The sequence below is a fragment of the Enhydra lutris genome, unplaced genomic scaffold, assembly GCF_002288905.1.
Source record: "Enhydra lutris kenyoni isolate GAN:26980312 unplaced genomic scaffold, ASM228890v2 scaffoldscaffold21, whole genome shotgun sequence".
Lineage (NCBI taxonomy): Eukaryota > Metazoa > Chordata > Mammalia > Carnivora > Mustelidae > Enhydra > Enhydra lutris.
Window position 1 is genome coordinate 388864 of NW_019154105.1, and position 11359 is coordinate 400222.

Below are 11359 nucleotides of genomic sequence, written 5' to 3' on the forward strand. Positions count from 1 at the left end.
CACTGATTTAAATGTTACTCTCATCTAGAATATATGGGTACCATGGTCTAGCCAAGTTGATACATAAAATTAAGCATCACGGGGAACAAATGATGTGGCAAGATATATTAGGAAAGTATTTAATTCCATTGAAATTATTTTATTTTTTTCATTTAAAAATGTTTCTTAGTTCTTTGATTACAAAAATAATACATGCTATAGACCTAATTTTATGACAAATTCAAACACAGAATTATGGAAAGTAAAAAGTGAAAATCTAACCCCTTTACACACAATCAGCATGTTATGTCGGCAATGCAGACCCTTGTTAATGTGTTCACAGTCTCCCCTGCATACATAATGTACTCAGTCGCTTCCTTACCGATGGACGGTCAAATAGAGCTGCAGATTAAATAGTTGTTAGGACATGTAATTCTGTACGTGCACTGGTACTTCTGTAGTCCAGTGCCCGAGTTTAGATTGATAGATCCCAGGGTAGGCACGTTCAAAATTTGAAAGATACCATCAAATACCCCTCTGAAAGGATTGTATCAACTTATAATCCAGTAACATTAGATGTGTGCCCCATATTGGGTAATATTTTTTATGTTCAGATCAGAGATTAAAACAACAATCAAATATCATTTGCTTCTCTGAAGAATTCTTCGCTCTTCCTACTCCACGTGTCCCAGTCAATGTTTTCTGCCCTTACAGTTTGCACTGTCTGCAGTTTTATGTAAAACAAGTGTCAGTCTGCACTCCTCTGCCCAGCTTCTTTTAGTTAGCGTACTTATTTTGAGATCCACCCACGTTCTTAAGTGTTTTTAACACAATAAATTAAATTAGGGAAAAAAGAAAATATTTGGATGACAAATAAGCATATAAAAAGATATTCAACATTGGGTCACCTGGGCGGCTCAGTGGTTAAGCCTCTGCCTTCGGCTCAGGTCATGGTCCCAGGGTCCTGGGATCGAGCCCCACATCGGGCTCTCTGCTCAGCGGGGAGCCTGCTTCTCCCTCTCTCTCTGCCTGCCTCTCTGCCTACTTGTGATCTCCGTCTGTCAAATAAATAAATAAAATCTTAAAAAAAAAAAAGATGTTCAACATCATTAGAGAAATGCAAATGGAAACCACAATAAGATACCCTATTCAACTATGGGAATGGCTAAAATTAATCAGACTGAGCCACACCACATACAGCCAGAGAGGGAGGAACCGAAACTCTAACGCAACGCTGGTAGGGGTGTAAAATGCAGTTTCTTAAAAGTTAAACACACCGAGCCGTTCTACTCCTAGATACATATTTTTTTCTCTTTTTTTCAAAGATTTTATTTATTTATTTGACAGGCAGAGATCAGAAGCAGGCAGAGAGGCAGGCAGAGAGAGAGAGGGGAAGAGGCTCCCCGTGGAGCAGAGAGCCCGATGCGGGGCTCGATCCCAGGACCCTGAGACCATGACCTGAGCTGAAGGCAGAGACTCAACCCACTGAGCCACCCAGGCGCCCCTACTTCTAGATATTTACCCCCCAAAATATATGTCCATACCAAGACTTGCCTCAGATGTTCAGAGTGGTTTTGCCTGTAATAGCCCCAGCTGAAAACAATCCAAATGCCCCCCAGCAGGTGAATGAACCGTGATACATTCCTATAATGGAGTAGTCTTCAGTAATAAAAGGGATGAGTTATTGATACAAAAACCTGCACGAATCTCAAGATGAATCAAGTTTTAAGTTGTGGGTAAAAGAATGAAGGGTCATCACTAATTGGTAAAAATGTGTGTGGGTCATCTCTAGGGACTAAAAGCAATCAGGAAAGACCTATGCAGCAAGAGGAAGAAAAGAAGCAAAAAAAAAAAAAAAAAGTGGGGGTGGGGGAGCACGTCTGTGTGGCTGTAGGTTCAGCAGCCGCCTTCCACTCAACTCATGGTCCAGGGGTCCTGGGATCCAGCCCCGCTCGGGGCTCCCTGCTCAGCGGAGAGCCTGCTTCCCCCTCTCCCTCTGCCCCTTCCCCTGCTTGTGCCCTCTTTCTCCATCTCTCTATGTCAAATAAATAATAAAATAAAATAAAGTAAAGTAAAGTGAATAAAATAAATCAGTGAATACCAAACAGACGGTCTGGCTGTCTCATGAGTGACAGCAATTCGGATTTCTCTGCTGTGCCGAAATGCCTTTACCCTTTGTTCTTCCTTCCAGTGAGTCTGTGTTAAGTCCTAGGGAGGCTGATCTCCTGGAGGATGGGTGAAGAACTGCCCCCACGGCCAGCACCCCTCTCCTCTCCTAGGGCCCCAAAGCCCGCATGGGGGCCTCTGTCAAGTTCAACTGCCTACTGCGCCCTGGGGCGAAGCCACAGCGGCAGTGAGCGCAGGGCTGGCCGGCCGAGCGGTCAGGCTTCAGTGAACCTCCCGCCCTCCATTCCCCAGCCTGTTCCTCCTCCTTCCTGAGTTCCGGGTGGAGTTGGGGGGTGGGGGGTTTGGGCCGTGCCCTGCCCGTGCCCTGCCCGTGACAATGTCAGGTTTCAGCTTCCCCAGCTCTGTTTGCCTTTCCCCGCCCGTATAAGCCCTTGGGCTCTCGGTTTCCAAAACACTGCTCAGAATTTCTGGCCACTGAATAACCCCGTCCCCGTTTTCCAGTCGGGCTTTACTTAATTTGCCAGAGCTCTGTAAGCACATGGCTTGATTTTAGATTATCTAAGTATTGTCAAGAAAAGTGGTCGTCCACAAACTTCTCTCTCCCGCCACCTCCTTCCCAGAGCTCTGTGGGGATTTTCCTTCCAATCAAAGGCTTGTTTGGCCACTTTTTGAGTTTTCTGTTTGGAGCATTGTCTATAGACCTCCCACTATAAAAGATGAGAATTTAGTTCTGTTTTCTTCTCCTCCTTCTTCACCTTCCCCGCCACAAACATGCACCCTTTCCCCAGCCCACTCCCTCACATACCGGGGACGTGTGATTCGGACTAAATCCGTGTTTGGTACTTATATTTGAGACCGAGTTTGCACTCCAGAGCTGAGTCATGTAGTGAACTATGATTGCTTTTTCCACTAAACTTTGTTTTTCCTGGTCTTAATAATTCTTGGTGTTTTCATTAGTAATTTCCCACTTACTTACGAGTTGTTTTCCACTTACTTTAACCCCCTAACTGCCTCAGTTTTCTCAGTCTCTTTCCAACCTATTCAACACATCAGACGGTCTACCATTTTTATCTTCTCAGCGGAATAGGGGCCTGACCTACAACCGCCCCTGGGACTAGTCTCTCCGCGTTTGTGGTGCTGAACTCCTGGCCCTGGGATCTCCTCCACCTTCACCTTCAAGAGTCCATTAGCCTCTCCCACGGCTTAGGCTCCTGTTTCTTACATCCCACATCTCCCTCCTTCTTGGATTCATCCCTTGTTGGGGTGAAGACATCCTCTAGTAGCTTCCTGAGACAGGGAGGAGGTGTGGGGAAATTTTGAGGTTTCACTTTCTGAAACTCTGTTTTTCCCTCATACTAATGGTTGGTTTGATTGATATCTTCTATATTTAATATTGCAAAATACAGGAAAACTTTTGCTGGCATTAAAGGAGGAGTTATATGGAAAAATCTGTTGACATTTTCTTAAATGTATCCATCCAAACTCTGAATTCAAAGGATCAGTTCTTTCTGCTTCTCTTCAAAGTGCCTTAAAAATCCACAAGTCCTAATTTCCAAGGAGGTGGGTTTTAAATTGCTGTTTCTTTTCATATTTCCGAACAGGGGTCCATTTGTGATGACTATCTGGTGACGCTTTTCTGTCCTCAGTGTTCTCTTTGCCAAATCAAGAGAGACATCAACAGAAGACGCGCCATGCGCACTTTCTAAAAACTAATGGTAAGTCCCAGAATCTGCGTTTTGTTTGAAATATAACAAGGGCTTTGTAAATTATCCATTATTTTGAGTAATAATTCAATAAAAATAATTCCTTAAGTCTCTCAAAGGTTATCTTAATATAAAGATTGATTTATTGTGAGGATTTACTGGTTTCTTCTTATGAGGAAGACAGCTGCATTGCCTTGCTTGGGCCGCCGTAACAACTTGCCGCAGCCTCGGTGGCTTACACAGTAAGAATTTATTTCTCGCAGTTCTGAAGGCTGGGAAGGCCAAGATCAAGGTGTGGCCACATCAGTTCCTGTGAGGCTCTCTTTCCAGATTACAGACAGCTGCCTTTTCACTGTGTCCTCAAACAGTGGAGAGAGAGTAAGCGCTGAGCTCTCTCATCATGAAGGCAGTAATCCCATTGTTGGGGGCTCAACTTCCTGACCTTATTTCAGAACTAATTATCTCCCAAAGGCCCTACCTCCTTATGCCCTCACAGTGGGGATTAGGGTTTCAACAGGTGAGTTTTGCAGGGGGCATAGACATTCAGCTTGCAACAATAGCTTTATGTTTTGAAGAACATTTTAGTAAATAAAGGGATGGTGACTTTTCTCAGAATTCCTTTTTCTCCGTTAATGAGGCACTTACCACTTGTAAAATGCCAGAGTATAGTGAGATACAAAAGACGCAGAAAACACGCCCCCTACCAAGACAATCAAACTGACAAAAGAAATTGGCAAGTAACTATAAAGTAGTTGAGCAAATGAAAACTGCATATTATGTAATATTTGAATTGACTGCAGCATAAAGTGTCTATCAAGAATAAGGGGAGAGAGGGACGCCTGGGTGGCTCAGTTGGTTAAGCAGCTGCCTTCGGCTCAGGTCATGATCCCAGCGTCCTGGGCTCCTTGTTCTGTGGGGAGCCTGCTTCTCCCTCTGCCTCTGCCTGCCACTCTGTCTGCCTGTGCTCTCTCTCTCTCTCTGACAAATAAATAAATAAAATCTTTAAAAAAAAAAAAAAAGAATAAGGGGAGAGAGACTAAACAGGAAAATCGTATTGGAAAAAGCAAACTCTGCAAGTGGTCATATAGAATATAGAGTATTTGGAAATGTTATATAGAATCTGAACTTCTGAAAATTAGCCAAATCATTTCCAACTAATTTTTCTAGTATTCTCAGAACGAGCTACTAAGTAGAAATAAACATGATTTTTCTCAGTTTGCTGTAGCATTTACCCTGAGTGCGGGAAGAAAGCATCCATTTTTCCATTCTTTGTAATATGCCAGTTCATTTTTCCAGTGGACGAGAACTCTGTATAGGTTAACAAATATGGAGGATATATTTTAAAATGTCATTTATTTAGCAAATAATGTATCAAGTAGCTAGTCCTATGCAGGATAGTGCTAAGTGTTGTGGGGACAGAAATAAAGAAGCTGGCCCTCTTGTCTTTATAGACTGTATACTCTGAAGGAGAAGGTCGGACAGCCTCTAGACAAAACGACGGGCTTGACTAATGCCTTTAGGCCAAGTGCTATTTTATGTGCGGAGGAAGAACAGATCATATTCTGTGAGATGTGGAAATGAAAGGCTCTTGAAAGCAGTGGGGTTTTGCTCTAAAGAGGAAGTGAGTATCGAGAGCACAAGAGGAAATGCATGGCACTCAGATCATAACCACGAGGATTTAGTGAAGACACTTACAACACGGGCGTGGCTGGGAGGTCTAGGGCAACGCCAAGGGCGCGTCCTGGAGTCGCGTGGGCCAGCAGCCGTCCGGTGTCCCCACCCCTGGGCCTCAGGGAGGGGACGAGGGAGCAGTTACCAGAATCCCAAAGGAGTGAGCTCTGAGAAGGCTGCCCTCAGAGGACCCATAACCTCTCACACTAGAGGGTAGGAGCAACCTGCGGCAACCTCATGGGAAGCAGGCCAGAGGAGAAGCGCCCTGCTCTCTCGTTCCCGTGTCCTTCTAGGCTCTCCACTGCTTCGGGCAGGAAAGTGCTGCCATGGTCTAAAGTCAGCCTCCTGGGCACACAGCAGGGCAGACAATCAGGGAAGCAGATCCGATGGGGCAGACACTAGATCTCACACATAAGTTGTGACTTTACAGAAACAGATGTTGCTTCTAATCAGCAACAACGTTAGTGAAGCTATAGAAGCAGAAAGAGGGAAAACATCCTTACGAGCTTAGGTCCATCCAACTTGGCAAGAACATGTAAGTGGGAAAATTACTAGAAAAGGAAGATTTTAAAAGTGAGTTGGGGCCATGACACGCAATAGAATGAAATTAGGCTAATGATTTGGCCTTTTATTTGGTAAGCAGTGGGGGGGTTACTGTAGGCTTTATGTAGGAATAACGTCAGTAGAGCGACCCCTTCAGAAGAGTTACTGACCGTGGTGCGCAGCACAGACTGGACAGGACAAGGTCAGAAGTGGAGATGAAGAGTTAGACCGCTTCGACCCTGTTTATTTAAATAAATACATGAGACGGGTTGGACAAAATATAAACCCACACATACATAATGAATCCTGACAACTGAACATTTTTTTTTTAACCTCAGAGAGATTATCTTACTGGATCTTTGAATTGGTTTGAAGTAAAATGCCTTGGTGTTCCTGACTCTGGAGCGCCACCTTGAACTCGATGTTACTCATCAACACTGAAACTTTAGATATGCAAATACTTAAAGCAGGAAAAGCAAGAGACAAACATCAAAGAATAACAGGATTTCTCTTAAAAATGGGTTGAGGGGCGCCTGGGTGGCTGTCAGATAAGCATCTGACTTCAGCTCAGGTCGTGACCTCAGGGTCCTGGGATTGAGCCCCAGTGTGGGACTTCCCCTCGCTCAGTGGGGCGTCGGCTTGTCTCTTTCCCTCAGCCCCTCCCCGCCGCCCCATGCTCTCTCTCTCTCTCTCTCTCAAATAAATAAATTTTAAAAAATAAATAGGTTGAAAGGGACAAAGGAACCAACAGAAAAAGCTCCAAATTGTGAACGTTGGAACACTTGCAGCAACACAGTAAAGTAGTATTAGATTATAAGTGAAATTTTTAGAAAAGATTATAACCAAAGTAAAATATCTGTGAGTCCATACTTAGATATATATGTGTCTATGTAGATACATGATTAAGCAAACAAATAAATAAATGGGGGAGAAGAGACAAATCTTCCAGAAGCACAGAACTGTAAACAACCTACATGTGTATTCCTCCCTCAAGGGAATGGTGCGGAACTGCCCACCCCTTTCCAGGGGGTTGTACAGTGACGTCCTTTCCGAGGGTATAGTATGAAAAGGGGGGAAAAAGAGTGACCTTATAGTGGAGAAACCTGACAAGTTCAGCCAGGTGACCAAAGGGAACCTCATCGGTGATAGGCATTCTGCAAAACACCCAACTGGTACTCGTCAAAATCATCAAGGTCATCACAAACAGGAAGTCTGAGAAACAGTCACAATGGAGAGGAACCTAGGAAACATGATGACTAAATGCGATGGGCTATCCTGGGTGAGATCCTGGAACAGAAAGAAGACATTAGGTAAACAACTGAGAAATCGAAAGAAGTATATGCTTTGCTAAATATTATGTATCAACCTTGGCTCATTAGTTGTAACAGACCTACCTTAGTAAGATGGTAACCGGTAGGGAAATTGGTGCAGGGTATATGGGAAATCTCTGTACTATCTTTGCAATTTTTCTGTAAACCTACAATGATTCTAAAATTTAAAGTTTATTGAAAATAAAAGCGTAGATTAAGAAAATTCAAACCTATTCTTTGTGTGTCCCTTGTAGGTGAAAAGCTATCACTAAAGCCGCTGACATCAGCAGATATCTCTTCAGCTTGAGTCTTCCTCTGCCTTTTGCAACTGAGATATGAAAGATCTGTGTGATTACCAAAAAAAAACCGGAATTTTGATTTATTTTAAATGAATGTTTTCCCTTAGTTTTCCAAATTGGTCCAGCTCAGTTTCTCTTTGCTTTCATATTATTAAACTTTCTGGCTTATGAATTTTGTGTTATGTTTGGCACGTAAAACAAAATAAAAGATTTTACTAACAAGATTCTTTATGCTTCTTTGCTCTCAGTGTCTTTGTGTCATTAATTTTAAGGGTCAGTCTCATAGTTTTGTTCCGGTAATTTGGTTTCTTCGCAGGAGAGTTTGGTCCATGGCAACTCAGTTCTCTTTCATCTAAGAACTTTGAGACAGAAAAAAAGACTATAATGACTATTATAAGACACTTATAACACATTTGACTAATCTTTTTGCTCTTTATCGTATTATCTGTAAGTATTATTAATGCCGACCAAGTAACAGCACACTATGCCTTGCTTCCTAGCTGCACACCTGACAGGTTTGTGGTGTTGATCTCCTTTCTCTTCTCAATATGAAGATTCAGGACAAGTAATAAATGTTCAGTGATCAAATTCAGCATGACCCAGTTTTGATTAAATATTCATAAATGCATAAAGCAACATTTTTTTCACATTCATTATTCCATGTGTTCTATACACATCATTTTGCCCTGATGAAAACCTCACTCCCTGGTTTCCTTTGGTTCTCTCCCCACCCTTGAATCCATGTCATTTGTTGGGATGGGGAAGGGGAGGCAAAACTACTGGAGAGGTTTATTGTGTCATTCCAGAGACAGCAAATGTGGAGGCACCTTACTGGGCACTCGGCAAACCAGTGTTCTACCCCTTCTTCCCCTCCCCTCATGGAGTTGGGTGCTTTGCAAGGTTGCATCTGGGATCCGCTCTTTTCACACCTCATGTTCTCAGTGTCATCTATGCCGACGGCTTCAACCGTCTCCTAGATGTCAGGGAGGACTATTATTTCCAGTCTCCCCCTTACTGATGACGTTCTGAACGACTCTTCAGCTGCCTACTAACCGAGTCCAACTGGATGTCCCTTAGACCTTCTCTACCCCACATGTCAAATGCTATCACCACTTACTTAGCTGTTCAAGATACAAACTCTAAGTACCAATGAGTATCAGTGAGTCCTGAACTGACTAGTCACATCCTTTGCCCTTCTCCTCACATCTAAGCAGCCACTGGCTTCTGTCACTTAAATTCCACTTGATAGCCCCAGCGGATGACCTATTTTGCTTGCTGCTGTATCCCCGGGGCCCAGAACAATGCCTGACACCTGCTAGATACCTACTCAAATCATTCACTGAACGGATCAACCTGTCCTCTTCTCCTTGTCTTCACCGCCATGGATGTGGCCCGAACCTTCATGATGTCTTCGAACAGTTAGGCACAAGCTCCTGAGCTAGTCCGCTCGCCTCTAGTAACTGCAGTTCCGTTACCTTCTTTCCAATCCGTCTTAAAAACTTCCTGCCCCAAGTTTAACTGTGATCATTTTTTTTAAAAGACCCCAAAACTTCCCTGGCCCCTCATAATAGAGCCTCAGTTTACTTCTTTAGCCTATTCTCCTTTCACATCTTCACTCTTAAAATTCCCTACTTCCATGGCCTTCAGCACACAGACATTTTTTAAAATTTCAAATTCCAACTGTTCATTGGGGTAATAAAGCAAAAAAAAAAAAAAAAGGATGTAAAAAAGGATGTTTTATGACCCAAAATGTGGTCTATCTTCATGAATGTTCCATGTGAGATTAAGAAAAATACTCTACTGTTGTTGGAAGCAGTCTACAGACGTCAGTTAGACCCGGTTGACTGATGGCGCTGAGTTCAACTACACTCTCACCGACTTTCTGCCTGTCGCGCCTGTCAGCTGCTGATGAGGGGGTGCTGGTCTCTAACGGTGCATCTGTCCCTCTGTCCTCGCTGTTCCATCAGCGTTTGCCTCCTGCAGTTTAATGCTCTGTTGTTGCTCTGGTTTTAACTGAGCACGTTATGATTCCATTTTCTCCCTTCTCTCTTAGCAAATCAATTGTGTATATATTCTCAATTTCTTCTACCTTCCAGTTAGCAATGTACATTTACAACTAATCTAAGTCCATTATTTGAACACTGCTCTTTCATGGGTAGTACAGCAATCTTATAAGAGAATATTCACAATTTCTGCCTCCCATCATTGCTGTCATTCATTTTACTTATCCATACACTACAAACATTAAAAAATTGTTGCTATTATTTTGAACAAAGTCATCTATTACACCAATTAAAATTTTTAAAAAAGATTTTAACTCCATGCTCTTCCTTCATCAGGGTTCTAACCCATACCATTTCCTTCACTCTGAAGAACTTTTAGCACTTCTAACACAGGTCTCCTGACAACAAATGTCTTCAGTTTTGCTGAGACTCTTCCTTCACTTTTAAAAGATAATTTTGCTGGATAGTATCTTCTGTTGTTGAGTTTTTTTTCTTTCAACATCTTAAATATCTACACTCAGTGAGAAATCCAATATAATTCTTACTCACGATCCTTTATAGAAAAGGGGTTTTTTGGGGCGCCTGGGTGGCTCAGTGGGTTAAAGCCTCTGCCTTCGGCTCGGTTCATGACCCCAGGGTTCTGGGATCGAGCCCCACATCGAGCTCCCTGCTTCCTCCTCTCTCTCTGCCTGCCTCTCTGCCTACTTGTGATCTCTATCTGTCAAATAAATAAATAAAATCTTGTTTAAAAAAAAAAAAGGTGTTTTTTGGGGGCACTCGGTGGCACAATCAGTTGACGACCAACTTTTGATTTTGGCTCAAGTGATGATCTGAGTCATGAGATCGAGCCTTGCTTCAGGCTCTGCACTCAGCAGAGTCTGCTTGGGACTCTCCTCTCCCTCTGCCCCTCTTGCTTCTGATCTCTCACTATAAAAACAAATACATCTTAAGAGAGAGAGAGAGAGAGAGAGAGAGAGGAGAGGGAGAAGGTATTTTTTCCCCTAGCTTCTTTCAAGGTTTTTTGTCCTTGTTTTCTGCAGGTTGAATACGATACGCTTCGGTATAGATGTTTTTGGTATTTATCATGCTTGTTCTTTTCTATGCTTCTTGGACCTATGGTTTGGTTTCCATCATTAATTTATGGAAAAAAGACATTATTATTTCAAAATCTCTTCTGTTCTTGTTCTTATTCTTCTGGTATTCCCATTATACCTATGTTATAGCTTATATAATTGTCCCATAGTTGTTGGAAAGTTTTTGTGTTTTGGTGGTTTGTTTTTTGTTGTTTTGCATTTCAGCCTGGGAATTTTTTACCAACACATTTTCAAGCTCACTGATCGTGTTTTTATTCTTCCCCGTTTTACTGTTTCCCTAAGAATACAGTATTAAAGAGTGTGTCCTATCGCTCTCCAATTCCAGGACAACGACACTGGAGCCCTGTTTGATGTAATGGATTTGAGAAGGATTGTGTAATCTTATGATTCTAAATCTGTTTATACTTAACCCGAGTCCCTGGGCTGTGACCTTCAGAAGTGTTTCTTAGCCCTTTCTTTTCCTCCTCTTAGGAAGGAGGAATATACACAAGAAGGCTATAGGGGCTCGAAGTGTAGGAGTAACTGCCCTGGCCCCAGGCTGGGTAAGGCTCTGGTAGTGTAGCTCTCCTCAGAGGGTAGGCCTTTGCCATGGAAAATGCTCCGGGTGTATTTCAAAATAGTTACCTTCCC

The 11359-nt window shown here is 42.8% G+C and overlaps 1 protein-coding gene across 1 annotated transcript in view; it reads left to right on the top strand.

Moving 5' to 3' along the window:
• The window catches only part of LOC111149238 (placenta-specific gene 8 protein), a 31553-nt gene extending 23697 nt beyond the window's left edge, over positions 1–7856 (top strand). Inside the window, exons 4-5 of the mRNA XM_022506194.1 lie at positions 3708–3821; positions 7588–7856. Of these exons, the coding sequence (XP_022361902.1) occupies positions 3708–3812 (105 nt within the window). The 3' untranslated portion in view covers positions 3813–3821; positions 7588–7856. The remainder of the gene's footprint in view (positions 1–3707; positions 3822–7587) is intronic.
• The last annotated feature ends 3503 nt before the right edge of the window (positions 7857–11359 follow it).